This window comes from Doryrhamphus excisus, chromosome 11 (assembly GCF_030265055.1).
Source record: "Doryrhamphus excisus isolate RoL2022-K1 chromosome 11, RoL_Dexc_1.0, whole genome shotgun sequence".
Lineage (NCBI taxonomy): Eukaryota > Metazoa > Chordata > Actinopteri > Syngnathiformes > Syngnathidae > Doryrhamphus > Doryrhamphus excisus.
Genome location: NC_080476.1, coordinates 15,032,258 through 15,050,168, shown reverse-complemented (window position 1 = coordinate 15,050,168; position 17,911 = coordinate 15,032,258). Strand labels below are relative to the sequence as shown.

General features: G+C 40.6%; 1 protein-coding gene across 11 annotated transcripts in view; it reads right to left on the bottom strand.

The window, feature by feature from the left end:
• The window catches only part of auts2a (activator of transcription and developmental regulator AUTS2 a), a 356,846-nt gene that overhangs the window by 183,624 nt on the left and 155,311 nt on the right, over positions 1–17,911 (bottom strand). For 10 of the 11 annotated variants that reach the window (XM_058086259.1, XM_058086252.1, XM_058086253.1 and 7 more), the window contains one exon: positions 7,480–7,581. In XM_058086259.1, the coding sequence (XP_057942242.1) occupies positions 7,480–7,581 (102 nt within the window). The remainder of the gene's footprint in view (positions 1–7,479; positions 7,582–17,911) is intronic. The other variant, XM_058086250.1, reaches the window with a different exon arrangement.

The window sequence follows — 17,911 nt, the reverse complement described above, 5'->3', positions numbered from 1 at the left end:
GCATTTTGTTCCCTCACTGTACCGAATATAAACCCGACCATGTCCTTAAAACTGAGATCTGCCCCAATCTGTGATTATTATGGTGTGCCGTTACACCCCTAATAAATATTAATCTAGTTATAAGCTGTTTATTTGCTTGTGTGTGTTTTTTTATTGTATACAGTACATACTTGTTGGCCAGTGTGCATTCAAAAGAGGAGAAATGTCTGCCAGAGGGGACCCTCTATCACAAAAGAAAGCACCACTTCCCATTTTTCTCCTTCATGCGGCTATAGTTCCCACATTCCTCTCATTGCTATGGCAACTGGCACTCTCTCCTTGGGCTCTGAATGCATCAAATCAGAGTGAGACCTCTGTGGAGACTCCTCTGGGCTCCCACTTATTCAACTTACCCCACTGGAACAGCTTCATTGCAACACAGCTGGAACAAAGAGAGGCGAGACTCCCTCGAGATGGGGGCGGGGGGGTCGGTATGACATCAACATTTTGGGTTAAAGGCTTGGGTTACGGGAAATGCGGAAATAATAGGTAGCCAAAAGCTCTGCCGATACACAGCTGAGCCAAAAAACAGGGAGGTATAGTCAGTGGCCGTGGAAATTAGAGTATGTGGAAACGGATTTGTTCTTGGAAGCCTTAGAGCCTCGAACGCTTGGCAAGTACTGCGCGGCTCTGGCACTGGTTTAAAACTTGATAAGTCAAAAGTGGATTCCGGCTGAGCCTATTTATGTCATTCCTGAAAACATATGGATAGGATTCAGGCGCTCAATACTTCAACCTTCAACAATGACATTCAACACCACTTCTCTAGTCCATTAATCTTCCATGAGAATAGATTTATCATCCCCTCGCAAGAAGAAGGGGGACTGCATTCAGCTGGTATCAGCCAAAGCGGTATTTACCACTTCAGCTCTGTATCAATTTCAACAATTAAATAATATAGTTTTACCGCATGAATAAGTAATATAATAGCGAATCGTTTATAGGTCATGATATTCCGAAAAATGTCACATTCGGTTTGAGCTTTGTGGCATCCGAGTGTAGTCAATAATTAGCAGAGATAAACCGGTAACTGGGGGAACTTCAGAGGTCACTGAACACAACCGTGATGTGTTCATTGGAGTTGATGTGTTTCTTATTCGGACGTGAGCACCAAGTCACGGGTCCGAATGGTTTCCCAGGAAAGAAGAATTCCACTCCACTCCCCAAGTTAGGATCTGGACCAAAATGGCCATACATCAGGTTCCATCATTTGGTTTCCAAGCCGGTCTCTGTGTGGATGCAGGCAGAGGAGGCAGGCCTGCCCCCAGCACTTTTAGACAAGCCATCCAAGGGGACCTCTCACGGTCCCCTGACAGACATTTGGCGGTTGCGATTGTGGCAGGGCAATGGAGATCAAGCATAATTTTGCTCGACTGCCATGACACAAAGTGTCACAATCTGTTCATAACAACCACACCGCGGGCAGTGGAAGTGGGAAAGGGACACATAAATAAAAGAGAGGGGATGGAGAGAGAAAAGCCGACTTGTTTTTTTTAATGCCAGAGGTGGCGATAAGCATGTGTGTCGACTTCCTAGGAGACGGTCTACTCACCAGGTTTATTAAAAAAACATTTAAAACAATTTTCAGTAAAAACTTTTTACTTTGGGGGTGTACTGGAAACTGAAAACTGAAGTACAAATTGTTTTTTTTTTTTTTAGTTTTATTCCCATTTAAACATTAAAAAATAAACAAAAATGCAGGTGCTTAACACTACACTACATCAGCAATGTGTACAATTACTGCAAGTCCACTAGCATTATGACACCCTTGCCATGTCACGGTTCCAAAATCGCTCCCTCACTCTGTTGTAGTTTTAAAAAAAAATTATAAATAAATTGCTGCTTTTTTGTATTGTTATATGTAATATTCTGATATTCTGGTCAAAAGGCACCAGCAATGTTACACCGATGATACATTACATTACCTTAACGCTGCATGTCCAACATGACACAGTGTTCTCCTCACACTATGTGTGGAAGTGGTATGTTTTTTTTTTTTGGCTTCTTACTTTGTTTTGCTTCCCAATTCCATTTGAAACCCTTTAGAATAAAGTTTAGAATAAATACATTGGAGGCTAACTAGTTAGCTCGGTAGCATGCTATGCGTGAAGCGGCGGCTGTCGCTTTTTGTCCCGGCACACAATATGGTGCAAACACAGGATAATATGAATGTAAAGGTGACTGTAGTATTTAGCATTTAGTATTTATTAAAGGTTTTCTATGCTCAAAGAATGAACATTTTCCATTTGTAATATTGAATCCTACTTTGCGGGAATCCACTTTAAATAAATAAATAAATACATATATTATAAATATTTATTTATTATTAATATTATTATTTTATTATTTATGATTTATTAATAAATACATATGTATTATATGCATTATACATGTATTTATTTTATATATTAATATTTATTAAAATATTTATTTATTATTTGTTATTATATGATTTATTGTTTATTTATATTTATTTAGAAATAAATGTTATAAATGTTATAAAATAAACATTTGTTATAAATAAATAAATAAATAATAAATAAATATTTATAATATATAATAAATATATGTATAATACATAATAAATATTTATTTAGAAATAAATATTTATAATATATATAATAAGTATATTTATAATACATATAATAAATAGTTATTTATTCATTAAATAAATAATAAATAAATAAATATTTATAATATATAATAAATATATTTATCATACATATAATATATATTTATTTATAAATAAATATGTATAATATATAATAAATATATTTATAATACATATAATAAATATTTATTTATAAATAAATATGTATAATATATATAATGAATATATAATACATATGATAAATATTTATTTATGTATTTATTTATTCATGTATTTATTTATGTATTTATGTGTTTATTTATGTATTTATTAATGTACTTATTTATGTACTTATTTATGTATTTATGCATGTATTTATTTATTTATTTTTCCACTTAATACTGCCGGTTATGAGACCATTAAACGTGTCTCTGTGTTTTTGCTATACAGGTCTTTATTTAGTGGCTTCACGTGTACCAGTTTTTGGTGGTTTTTGCAGTTGGGATTTTCCGATGTGCAACTGGGAAAACGGTCAAATTCAAATATAATAAATACTGTGTTGTCCTTAGGAAGTCCCGCAATTTCGTACATTTTTCTGAGAACAAGCTGCAAAACGGCCCCCGAAAGAGGCTTGGTTCGCTTGAAACGGCCCCCGAAATCTATAGATTCATTCATTATAGCCAGTAGCATGTACCTAGCGCCAAACTGTGGGCTCTGACCCAGCACTCCAAAGCTTCTCTCGATTGCACCTGCCTCTTATCAAGAGCCGTGGGTGAAAAAAAAAAAAAAAAAAAAGAGTAGCACGCTGTTTACTCGCGATCCCAGGCCGATAATTGCCAATTTATTTGATAGGCAGCTGGGTAATGATGGCATTTCACCCCTTGCCACAGAGACTAAACGGGAGTGATTCATCCCGAGCTCCTCTTCCCTCCCTGATCCAGCTGACTCCCTCGGCTTGGGACCGCTGCCTGCCACCCAGACTGAAAGGCGTGGGGTTTTGGTGGGGGAAGGCTGCCATGTCGACTTCAAACGTACCCAAAAGGGAACCAGGCACTTCAGAGGAAACGCAGCTAAGCCTGCCAATTTAGCTGCGGTTTTGGGGGGGGGGTTGAGGCAAACACAGCCCGACCTGATATGCCATTTGTACGCCTTAATGAGCTGGCAGGATGGAGTGAAAAAAGGATGCAGAGAGCGGGAGAGGAGGCTGCCAGACCTGACCTCCTCTGGCCCCCGATCGCCCTTGCCAGCCAGCGCCAGGTCGGGAAGACTCGGTTCATCTGCTCCATTGGAGCGTCAAGGGGAAGGGAGGGTTACGGCAAACACCATTAGCAAACTGTTGGTCTAATGAACGGGCGAAGGTCAAGGCTAGCTCCTGTCTCACGCTGCTCCCTGGTAATAATGAGTGACTTTGGATGGACTCGTGTTGCTTTTGCATTGTCTGGGTGTAGCGATCATTACGTTACGCCTTGTGACAGCGTAGCCGAGCAGGGGCCTTGACAATGACCTGACGGCAAACCTTATGTCAACTATTAGTGGAAACATTAAATGCTTTTTTATTGTTACAATAGCCACGTATACATGGACACAAATATTCCAATTGCATTCGCATTATTAGCTCAAACAGAAACAATTTTGTATTATCTATGCGCAGGTATAATAAGCACAAACACTATGTAAACAAGTCATCTAATGACTTAATGCAAACTTTAAACCAGGGGTCTCAAACACGCGGCCCGCGGGCCAAATGTGGCCCGCAGGACACTACTTTGAGGCCCCCCGCCTTGATATGAAAGTTTAATGTCAGTGCGGCCCCGCGCAAGTTTGATATGGATGCTGTATGGTATCATGTACCCAGAAAAAATTATTACGTTTGATTAATGTTCATGTTAAAGGTTAAATAACTGTTAATAGTTATCCTCCCTATCCGTGTGGAAGTGGTAAGTTTTTGGCTATTTAAGTTTAAAGGAAATAACTCGAAGGCTACCGTTGAGGTCGCTAGCTCTCTAGTTTGCGAGTTAGCATGTGTCTCAAGACCCTGCAGTTGCGCAATATGTTGTAAATAAAAAGAGTATAAATGTGACTATAGTCGTGTTTTGTCATGTCTACAGGGCTCTAATAATGCTTTGTTCATTTTAATCTGAAAAAAATCATTTGTCTACCCACCAACTATGTGTGGTTTCTTAAGTTTTTATTATTTGCCGTTTTATTATTATTATTATTATTATTATTATATTTATTACTGATTGATTTTCTTTATTCTTGATTTGTTTATTTATTTTTCATCTTATTTTGTGTAGGAAAATAAAAAAAATAAGATATTTGAGAACAGTGGAATGTTTTATCAGAGCTTTTATTGTAGAAAATTGGAACCAAAGCGAAGTTTTTAAAAAAATTTTGTTTTTAATAAATGCGTTTTTTTTGGGGGGGGTTTTGGAAAACCTGATGCGGCCCAACTCACTGTGGAGGGGGACGTGTTGAAAAAATCACCACTTTTTATTGACTGAGATAATAACAGATAACAAAAGGTCGGTCTCATGACTGTACACAAGTTATCCGTGTCGGACCTCCACAAGTTCTAGGTGTGTAGCCGAGGCGCCACTGATAGGAATCAGCAAATATTTCAATTTCTGTCGCCGACATCAAATTACTTATTTAATTTCATGCCCAGTCAAGCGTTGTGAGGCTACATGCACAATCGGTTCTGCACCACTTGTTAGTTTATGTCTTTTTCCAAAGAGTCGCTTGTCTCTCAGCTGACAGTTTTAATTACGGGCAGATATCTGATTGCCACGCAGCAAGTTCTTCACACAAATCAAAGTGTACGTGAGCGTGCGCGGGTAATTCTGCCACTTAAGTCTTCAGCTGGGTACTAGGTAAGTTGCGTGTATATGTGTGTAGTATGTGTGTAGTATGTGTGTGTGGGTACGGGTGCTACTTCGGCTGTATGAGCACACTTTTGATTGGAAGGAGAATGATTCCAGAGCTGAAGTACGGTTGATTAAGGACTTACCTTTTAGTCTGGCTGACATCCAAAGTAACAAACAATGAAACGACTCCATTATGAAGTGTTTTTATCATGTGTGGTGAAGTGAATAACAAAAGAAATACAATACTAGTCTTACAATGTATTGAATACTGTATACTGTAGGGATCGACCGATAATGGCTTTTTTCCAGCTGATGTCGATACCGATTTCTTTCCCATCACCCTTAGCCGATGAAAGATTTTGCTTGGGTCGATATTGCGTTTGCTCCCTCAATTTATATAAAAAAATTACAATGATAACAAATATTACAGGTCTCAAGTTAAAAAAAATAATAATAAACTATATAATAAAATATATAATAAACAAATAACCAAATAAATAAATATACAATAAACAAATAAGAGTCTTGAACCAGTCATGATGTGCTATATATATATCACTATATTGACACTTACTATGGTACCCATTATGTCATTGGATGGTCATATCACCTCGTACTTCGGTATGAGGTGCATTATTTAAAAAAAACAAAAACAAAAACAAAAACCTTAAACTGTATTATGGAAAGCAGGAAGTGAACAAATGTAACAGTTACTGATTGTAAAAGTACCATAGACATACGTAGTTTAAGTTTTATCCACTTAGTAAGATATATAAAACATTTCCTCCGGCAACACATAGCTGCCCGGCGGATCCCTGTCTGTAAATCATGCGGCGGAAAAATATATCGACGTATCGGCCGATACCAATTCAAATATAGAACGCAAATATCGGCCCGATATATGATCGGCCGGTCGATGTATCGGTCAATCCTTAGTATACTGTACTGTATAAGCATAATTCTAACAGAAAGAATACAATTACAGTCCCCTGTGGGGCCCATCAATAATGGAAAATTTATTTGTGTATTGTATGTATGATAGGTATTAGGGATCGACCGATATGTTTTTTTTTTTCGGGCCGATACCGATTGTTTTCCATTACCCCTTAGCCGATGGCCGATTTTGCTTGGGCCGATATTTGACAATTTTGATAATGATAACAAATATTACACATAGCTGCCCGGCGGATGCCTGTCTGTAAATCATGCAGCGGAAAAATATATCGGCGAACCCACGCGCATATCGGCCGATACCGATTCAAGTATAGAACGCAAATATCGTCCCGATATATTGGCCGGCCGATGTATCGGTTGATCCTTAGTATACTGTACTGTATAAGCGTAATTCTAACAGAAACAATGCGATTACAGTCCCCTGTGGGCATATCAATAAAGGAAAATTTATTTGTGTATTGTATGTATGATAGGTATTAGGGATCGACCGATATGTTTTTTTTTCGGGCCGATGCCGATACCGATGGCCGATTTTGCTTGGGCCAATATTTGACCTTTTTTATAATGATAACAAATATTACAAAACAAATATTACACATAGATGCCCGGCGGATGCCTGTCTGTAAATAATGCTGCGGAAAAATATATCGGCAACCCACGCACGTATCGGCCGATACCGATTCAAGTAAATATCGGCCCGATATATGATCGGCCGGTCGATATATCGGTCGATCCTTAGTATACTGTACTGTATAAGCGTAATTCTAACAGAATAACAATACATGGGGCCCCACGATGAATGGGGTGGTGCAAGGGACCCATATGTGCAAACAATGCTTTTATTCCATTAGAGCAATCACAGTAGGTCATAATTAGTGATGGGTTGGACCCCCCCCCCCCCCCGTAATAATCCATAGCTTCGGGGAAATAAACTAGTGACCCTTTACACATCTTTCACTACATGGTTGCGGCTGCTCACCGGCATCCAATATTTGTCTAGTGGGGTTTGAACTGTTTTGTGGTACTCACGTCCGTCACTCGGTCTCTGGAGCTGCTTCTCCTCGAGGGCTTGGCCTCGCCGCTCACACTGTCGCTGTCACTGTCCTTGCACTTGTTCCGTCCTGGCTTCTGCTGCAGAAACACACAGAAAAAAGACCACAGGTTAACAACATGAAGATAAACCCATCCGCTGTAGCTGTACACGGATAACGCCGGCCACGCGAGGCGTCCCGCCGAATTCAGGTCATGAACATGTGAGAACTGGCAGGAGTCTGCGAGTCGGTCTCTGTGAGTCGGTCTTGTTTCTCTCCACCTATTCAACGGCGGCCAGGATGCTTGCCAATGAAAGACGCCATCTGATCTCCCAGTATGAGGCTACTCATGAAAAAGAGAGCAGGGACAAAGCCACCCCCACCCCACCCCCCTCTTCCAGAAGTCCAAATGGAGCCACTATCCTTTTCCAAGCAGACACCGCACGCTGAGGCCGCTCAGCAAGTGTCATTCTCTAGACGCTCAGTTGGGAATGCAGCAAAGTGACGGGAATAAAGAGGAACGACGCGCCAATCCGCCAGCATCTGAGGCTCTTCAAATTTTAGAGAACAATAAAAGACCCCGGGGGAGGTCGGGCGTCTAGTCCCTGTCCAAGTGTCTGACTGATGTCCATCAAAGCGTCCTTTCTGTCCCTCGTAGACCAAAGCACATAAAAAAAACAAGCTTTATGGGATGGCGCAGTAAAATGGGGCTCAGACGCTTAATGGGAAAAAGTAGAGCCATGTTCTGCATGCACAAAGAGCTTGGACAAGAAGATGATGACACCTTTTCCTCCTCCCACTTGAAAGGGGGGGTTGGGGACGGTACGGAGCCACACAGACACGATGCCTTCCATCCACTCCTTTCAGGTATTGGACATGGCTTGGTGCGATTAGAGGCCACAAGGCAAGGGAATAGCGACAGAACTCTACAAAAGAGCAGATAATTAAAATGAAAATGTTCCCTTTTCTGTAGCCATTAGTAGTGTGAAAGGAATCCTATTCCTTGAGAGAATTGCATGATGGGTAAAAGGCAAGCTGATTCGCCAGAGTGACTGAATGTGATAAGAGAGTCTGAGCGTTGGGAATGCCTGATGGGTCTATGTAGGTGTTTGGGTGTGTGCGGAAATGTGCATTTGAATGTGTGTGCTCAGACAGAAATGAGAAAAAGCTGGAGAGAACACAGACCCAAGGCCACCGGTGCCCTGCGCTGTGATAGCACTAATAACATTTAATTCCCACCAAAACCAGAGCACATTTTTTTTCTAAATGCCAGATAGTCTTAAGGGACTTTATAGACTTTCACAGAATAAAGCAGGAATAATAAACAGTAGCCATATAAACTGTGTGTGTGTGGGTGTATATGGCAAATGATTACATTTTTAATCACATTAATCACTGTATGGATTAAATAATCATGATTACCGTATTTTCTGGACTATAAGTTGCTCCAGAGTATAAGTCGCACAAGGCCAAAAATGCATAGTTAGGTAGAAAAAAAACATACATAAGACACACTGGAGTATAAATCACACAAGGCCAAAAATGCATAATTAGGAAGAAAAAAACATACATAGGTTGCACTGGAGTATAAGTCGCACAAGGCCAAAAATGCATAATTAAGTAGAAAAAAACATACATAAGTCGCTCCGGAGTATAAGTCGCACAAGGCCAAAAATGCATAGTTAGGTAGAAAAAAAACATACATAAGTCGCTCCAGAGTATAAGTCGCACAAGGCCAAATATGCATAATTAGGTAGAAAAAAAACATACATAAGTCGCACTGGAGTATAAGTCGCACAAGGCCAAATATGCATAATTAGGTAGAAAAAAAACATACATAAGTCGCACTGGAGTATACGTCGTACAAGGCCAAAAATGCAAAATTAGGTAGAAAAAAACATACATAAGTCACACTGGAGTATAAGTCGCACAAGGACAAAAATGCATAGTTAGGCAGAAAAAAACATACATAAGTCGCTCCGGAGTATAACTCGCACAATGACAAAAATGCATAATTAGGTAGAAAAAAACATACATAAGTCGCACTGGAGTATAAGTCACATAAGGCCAAAAATGCATAATGAGGTAAAAAAAAACATACATAAGTCGCACTGGAGTATAAGTTGCATTTTTTGCGGGTCATTTATTTTCCAAAGTACTTGACCAAAACAGACATTTTTTTTCATTTATAAGTCGCTCTGGAGTATAAGTCGCAGGAACAGCCAACCTAGGAAAAAAAGTGCCACTTATAGTCCGGAAAATACGGTATTTGGACGGTAACAATTCTTTTTTCAGTTGATTACCGTATTTTCTGGACTATAAGTCACTCCGGAGTATAAGTCGCACAAGGCCAAAAATGCATAATTATGCATAAAGGTGTAACATAAACACTTTTTTCATTTATAAGTCGCTCTGGAGTATAAGTCGCAGGAACAGCCAACCTCTGAAAAAAAGTGTGACTTATAGTCCGGAAAATACGGGAATCAACATGTCTGAAATGTGCCCGTTTTCGCTGCATTTTTGGAGCAGAAAGATAAGATATGACGGCCAGCCAATAGGATCCTCCGACTCAGTCAAAGGCACGATGAGGTAACAACGGTGTTGTCATTTTCAATTGTAGTTCAGTGAAAAGGTCAAACTAACAAATGCCACAATATTACCCTACAAAATTACATTAAATGACCAAAAATATATATATTTTTGCTAAGATATTTACTCTGAGTACTGCCTTAAGAACCTGTCTAATAATAGAAGTCCAACGGAGAGGCTCATCTTTTTCCAGACTATTAAATAACTCAGGACGTGATTACACAGCTATTTGAACACGTATCCCTCAGCTTGTTCACTTTAATTTGCCCCCGAGCTCCTTTAAATGACTTTAGAGAATACACTTTATTCTATTTTTTCCATTCACTTTCAAGTTCTGATGATGAATTAATTTCTTTTTATGGCCGATGAAGGAAAAGCAAACGGAGGAAATGGTGGTGGTAAATGCAATTAAAAACAACTGAAATTTAATGACCTTCTGTCTGATAATAAATCTGAATGAGAAACCTGCGCGGGGGTCGACCATGATCGCCTCTTATTAGCAGTCGTGATCTGATCACTCCCACAAGGTACAGTTGGTAGATCTTTTAAATATAGCTTCAGTTTTACCACCAATAATGGACACTACCATTCACTTCCACTATTTTATACTAATTAATACTACCATTGCACGGAAGAATAAGGAAGTGGATATTTTTCCGTATTTATTGGTGTGGAAAATTGAGAAAAAAAACTGTACTGTATACTTACAAGCAAATGTTGACAAAGTAGCCCAAATAAGGAAAAAATTCAAGCCTCTGACTCCGGATTTGAACCATCTCGTTTTAACATGAGACTAGCTTTCACGACTAGTTGGTGCAAGTGGCATGACGATTATGTGTGCTCGGAATTTTTAAACATTTTGAACGCCGCACACTGGCACTTTTTTCCATCTACAAATAATCTACCCATCAGCATGCAAAATTGCGCACCACTGTGGCGACATCCTTCATGCAAGCGTCAAGGTGGCTTTAGTTTTCAACTGTTTTTTTTTTTTCTTCCTTGCATCCTCAAGTGAATCATTACAAGAACACTTAAGCTATGTCGCAGACCGTCTTAATGCTACAATTTCAAAACAAGAGGCTAAATCCGTGCGGAATGCTTCCATGCTACTAATGTCGGAGGCAGATGGGGAACACGCAAACACGAGTCGGCACACCACTCTCCGGATTAGAGTGCAGGAAAAATGTAAACAAATACCGAACCTGTCACTGTTGCGCCGCAATTTCCACTCCAACATGTTGAGTCAATTAGTTCCTCGCTAAGCTAACTGTTACCCTAGCGGAATTTCACAAGCATATTGTCTCATCCCCGAGGGATCCATTCTAGGTTCAAAGCAATCAAGCGTTAAAGTAGGCCTGCTAACGTTCCTAACCACAAAAGCCACCCCGGCAACCCCCGGACGTTCGCCGTTTACCCTGCCAGCCTCATCATCGGCTCGTCAGCAGCGTTCTCCCCATGTTCAGGCCTCTGCGGGATTCTCTTGCGTTCGAGTCCCGGTTTCCCTTAGTCGCACACAGCAGCTGCAGAGCTCAGCAGTAATAAAAGCCGGAGCAGTTTAACAGCTTTTATTGTTCTTGTGTGGCTCTCAGCACAGCTAACCTGTCCTCAAAGGATCCGGCGGTGAGAATTCCACTCGGGCGGCAATGAAAGAGGATCTCATTTACCTAAAAGCACTTATGAATTTTTAATTTGCTTTAACAAGTAAATTAACAAGTCCCTCATTTGGGAAGTTTTATGGCTGCTTGCCACTGAGGGAGAACCATGAAACTTTTATAGATAATCCGCTCGCTGGGAAGCATTGCTGATAATAAATTGTCTATTTCCTGCGGCGTTGTCGTACCCCCGTTGGTTTCCAGTGACTACGCTTTGAATATATCCTTTTATGCCGCCTTCAGAGCTCGGCAGTATATACAATGGCCGCTAAAGTGCTCTGGAACTTCTCCACTCTGCAGTTAAAATGAACAACTTGAGGAATTCTCGTAGACTTCACGCAGGCTCTTACGTCTTAGCCTCGGGGGACCCATTTGCCACTCATTGAAGAACATTAGTATACCTTCTTTTGGTTCCATGTCTAAGAGCTAAATTCTCACGCTGACTTGTAGCTTCAAAAATAGTATACCTTCTTTTGGGTCCATGTCTAAGACCTAAATTCTCACGCTGACTTGTAGCTTCAAAAATAGTATACCTTCTTTTGGTTCCATGTCAAAGAGCTAAATTCTAACGCTGACTTGTAGCTTCAACAATAGTATACCTTCTTTTGGTTCCATGTCTAAAAGCTAAATTTTCACGATGACTGGTAGCGACAACAATAGTATATCTTCTTTTGGTTCCATGTCAAAGAGCTAAATTCTCACGCTGACTGGTAGCTTCAACAATAGTATACCTTCTTCTGGTTCCATGTCTAAGACCTAAATTCTCACGCTGACTTGTAGCTTCAACAAGAGTATACCTTCTTTTGGTTCCATGTCTAAGAGCTAAATTCTCATGCTGACTGGTAGCTTCAACAATAGTATACCTTCTTCTGGTTCCATGTCAAAGAGCTAAATTCTCATGCTGACTTGTAGCTTCAACAATAGTATACCTTCTTTTGGTTCCATGTCTAAGACCTAAATTCTCACGCTGACTTGTAGCTTCATCAATAGTATACCTTCTTCTGGTTCCATGTCTAAGAGCTAAATTCTCACGCTGACTTGTAGCTTCAACAATAGTATATCTTCTTTTGGTTCCATGTCAAAGAGCTAAATTCTCACGCTGACTTGTAGCTTCAACAATAGTATACCTTCTTTTGGTTCCATGTCTAAAAGCTAAATTTTCACGATGACTGGTAGCGACAACAATAGTATATCTTCTTTTGGTTCCATGTCAAAGAGCTAAATTCTCACGCTGACTGGTAGCTTCAACAATAGTATACCTTCTTCTGGTTCCATGTCTAAGAGCTACATTCTCACGCTGACTTGGTTTCCAGTGACTACGCTTTGAATATATCCTTTTATACCGCTTTCAGAGCTTGGCAGTATATACAATGGCCGCTAAAGTGCTCTGGAACTTCTCCACTCTGCTGTTAAAATGAACAACTTGAGGAATTCTCATAGACTTCACGCAGGCTCGTAGATCTTAGCCTCGGGGGACCCATTTGCCACTCATTGAAGAACATTCAACTTTGCTAATTATGGACCTTCCAGCCTCTATATAAATCTTCCTCGCAGTGAGGCCATGTCGTAAAATCACATCGAGCTGCTTGACAACAGCAGTTGGAAAATGCTGCTCCGGTTTAGCGCTCGGAAAGCTTTATCTGATGAGACCGGGGAGTGAAAAGGGGGCCTGAGGGTCGGTCGGGGGGCCTGTCAGACGACTGACGAGAGGACCTACAAGATCTTTCTGACAGTGGCTGTGTAGGGAAGCCCACCAGCATGGCCCGGCGCTGACCCGGTGCTCCACGCTGAGGCACAGCTGCTCTAACTGCCGCAGACAGCAGTCCAGCCCGGCCTCTGTGTCCATGTCCCCTCTCCCCCCGTCCGCCCCCGCCTAGCCTGTCACGGAGCATCAGCCCTTACTGTTGGCGGCGTGCGGGGGCGGTATATAAAAGCACACAATCATCTTTAATAGAGCTTCCACCAAGACGTGTAAGCATGGGCGCCATGGCGGTGACTACACGGCAAATCAGACATTGGAAGCATGTTTACGCTAAAGCCGGTCGTGGTCGATGTCACAGTCGGGTCGCAGTCTTCCGTAACCATAGAGAAGCTCCATTTCCTCTCCTTTTCAATCTTCTAACATCATTGTGCGGGCAGCAATTTCTGGCGACCTTGTCAGGCAACAATTTCCAAGCGGGGACGGAATCAGTGACGCCAACTCCCAACCCCCCCAGAAAAAAAAAAATAAAAATCTGAGGTTTATTTTGGTTTCTGCACAGGAATGTGAAGCTAGAATATAAGCCACTGAGGACTAGTCACAGTAGCCACAGGGTAAAAGTATCCTGGTTCCATGTCTAAGAGCTAAAATCTCACACTGACTTGTAGCTCCAACAATAGTATACCGTCTTCTGGTTCCATGTCAAAGAGACAAATTCTCACGCTGACTGGTAGCTTCAACAATAGTATACCTTCTTTTGGTTCCATGTCTAAGAGCTAAATTCTCACGCTTACTGGTAACTCCAACAATAGTATACCTTCTTTTGATTCCATGTCAAAGAGCTAAATTCTCATGCTGACTTGTAGCTCCAACAGTAGTATACCTTCTTTTGGTTCCATGTCAAAGAGCGAAATTCTCACGCTGACTTGTAGCTTCAACAATAGTATACCTTCTTTTGGTTCCATATCTAAGAGCTAAATTCTCATGCTGACTTGTAGCTTCAACAATAGTATACCTTCTTTTGGTTCCATGTCTAAGAGCTAAATTTTCACGCTGACTTGTAGCTCCAACAATAGTATATCTTCTTCTGGTTCCATGTCTAAGAGCTGAATTTTCACGCCGACTTGTAGCTCCAACAATAGTATACCGTCTTCTGGTTCCATGTCTAAGAGCTAAATTCTCACGCTGACTTGTAGCTTCAACAATAGTATACCTTCTTTTGGTTCCATGTCTAAGAGCTAAATTCTCACGCTGACTTGCAGCTTCAACAATAGTATACCTTCTTTTGGTTCCATATCTAAGAGCTAAATTTTCACGCTGACTTGTACCTCCAACAATACTATACCTTCTTCTGGTTCCATGTCTAAGAGCTAAATTTTCACGCTGACTGGTAACTCCAACAATAGTATACCTTCTTCTGGTTGCATGTCTAAGAGCTAAATTCTCACGCTGACTTGCAGCTTCAACAATAGTATACCTTCTTTTGGTTCCATATCTAAGAGCTAAATTTTCACGCCGACTTGTAGCTCCAACAATAGTATACCGTCTTCTGGTTCCATGTCTAAGAGCTAAATTCTCACGCTGACTTGTAGCTCCAACAATAGTATACCTTCTTCTGGTAGCCACAGGGTAAAAGTATCCTGAGTGGAGTGGCAAATGGAGGGAGTAAGGACGGCGGAGAGCACTGTCTTGATCTCATCAGTCATACTAAAGACTCCATTTCCTCCACCGCAAAGCCGGAGGCTACTGCAGCTCGTGGCTGCATTTATCTATTGCCATAAATCTCTGATCTATGACGACATTACAGGCAAATCAATATGCTTTTAACATCCATCCTCCGGCCTGCGTCGCAAGCACCCCACTCTCCTCTCACAAATGGTCATATAATGCTGTAGTCTGGAGCATGACTTATGGGGACAATTCCCAGATTTAATAATGGAAGGAGGTAGAAGGGGTGGGGGTGGTGGGGGGGAGTCGGTAAGGATACAAGGGCGGCGTGGGACCCGCACTCTCAGATGATATCCCAACATCTTGTTATAGCGGGCATGCACGGCAGTAAAATAGCCTTCCTAACCACTTTACACACCTCAAATTCCCTTAAAGAGGCGGGGGTGGGTGGAGTACGGGGCTCGTAGCGGCCCGGATGAACGCTCATCACCGCATAACTACTCATTAAAAAATGTGTGTGCAATTAATTGCATGGCTCCCCAGCTCTTCAATCTGTGCTACAAAGTTATTACTTCAATATTGGCTTTCAGAGACCAATCCAACTAAAGCCACAGACAGTGTGCCAAAATAAAAAAAATAAAAAATAAAAAACCGGCTCCCCAAGCATGGGCAGCCTCAATAAAGAGAGGTATGGAAAAAAGACAGCAGAGAAAAAGACCTCTCCTATCGGCTTGCAGGAGCAATCATTTCTCTTTTTTATTGCCATTTATTTTCCTCCAGGAATTGACTGCCAGTATATTGGCAGGCCTTCCAGTAGATGGAGGCAATGAAATTTAGCGCAGACACTTAACACTGGGTCAAGCCTTGTGTGCTGCTGCTCATGTGTGGTGGTAATATGATAGACAAACACTTCCAGTTTGGGTTTTTTTTTTCTGTGTTACAGGAATAGTAGCACAATGTACCCGCTGTCAGCCGTGCAATGCTGGAAATGCATAAGCAGAGACAGACAATCATCTGTGAAATATCACGGTAGTCCCTTTTTTCAGTCTTAAAAAAAGAAACATAATAATAATAATAACTCCAAATTGTCCATAGGTATGAATGTGAGTGTGAATGGTTGTTTGTCTATATGTGCCCTGTGATTGGCAGGCCAGCAGTCCAGGGTGTACCCTGCCTCTCGGCCGAAGACAGCCGAGATAGGCTCCAGCACCCCCGCGACCCTCGTGAGAAAAAAGCGGTAGAAAATGAATGAATGAATAATAATACTAATAATAATAATAATCTGTGTAATGTCTTTAATGTGAGTGTGTCATCATTATTCTTGCTAATCGGGCAATATAATTCACAGAATGCATTGCAAGGACTCGCCTCATCCTGAAGGGGGCGAGGTTGTACATGACCTGGTAGGTGCTTGTCATTGCGGTCCTTCCATAGAAAGGATATGCAAGTTTTTGGGTTTTTTTTTTTTTGGACTCCAGCAGTCAAGTCAAATGCATTACATTTATCCCTCACTCTACTGCGTTTTTTCAATTAATTAACTAAATTAACTACTACTAAATTTAACACTTTTTTTCATAGGGTGGCTGTTCCTGCGACTTATAAATAAAAAAAAAAAACACTTTTCTCATACAAAAAAAAAAACATAGTGATAAATCACCGCTTTTACTTTGAAAACAAGAAGCAAACCAACTTGCAATATATCCCGCTTGACATCGCTGTTTGGACTGATCTCCTACCGGTGACGTCACGTCGCGTTGCATCCTGGGTAATTTGGGAATGAGTAGTAAGCTCATGATACATACTCAACATTTCTGGCGAATGCAGTATACATCCGGCAACTTTGCGCATACTCAAAAATGGCATACTGCCAGTGTAGACACACTGCATACTGAAAGAGTTAGTATGAGTAGTAGGTAAGTATGCGGTTTCGAACACAGCCTTGGTCGAACGATGTATGAATGGTGTAAATCAGGGGTCTCAAACTCAATTTACCTGGGGGCCACTGGAGCTCGGGTCTGGGTGAGACTGGGCCGCATCAGGTTTTCAAAAAAAAAACCCAAAAAACGCATTTATTAAAAACAGAAAAATGAATAAACTTTGCTTTGGTTCCGATTTACTACAAGAAAAGCTCTGATAAAACATTCTACTGTTCTCAAATATCTTAATTTTTATTTTTCTACACAAAATACGATGAAAAATAAACAAATCAAGAAAAAAGAAAATCAATCAATCAGTAATAAATAAATAAATGTAATAATAATAAAACGGCAAATAATAAAAACTTAAGAAACCACATATAGTTGGTGGGTAGACAAATTATTTTTTTCAGATTAAAATGAACAAAGCATTATTAGAGCCCTGTAGACATGACAAAACACGACTATAGTCACATTTATACTCTTTTTATTTACAACCTATTGCGCAACTGCAGGGTCTTGAGACACATGCTAACTCGCAAACTAGAGAGCTAGCCACCTAAACGGTAGCCTTCAAGTTATTTCCTTACTTAAATAGCCCAAAACTTACCACTTCCACACGGATAGGGAGGATAACTATTAACAGTTATTTAACCTTTAACATGAACATTAATCAAACGTAATAATTTTTTCTGGGTACATGATACCATACAGCATCCATATCAAACTTGCGCGGGCCGCACTAACATTAAACTTTCATATCAAGGCGGGGGCCTCAAACTAGTGTCCGCGTGTTTGAGACCCCTGGTGTAAATGAAGCACTTTCAAGAATGAAAATAGCTAAATGAACACAAATCCAAATATAAGGCATTCAAGCGTAATACGGTATACGTGACTACAGTTGAC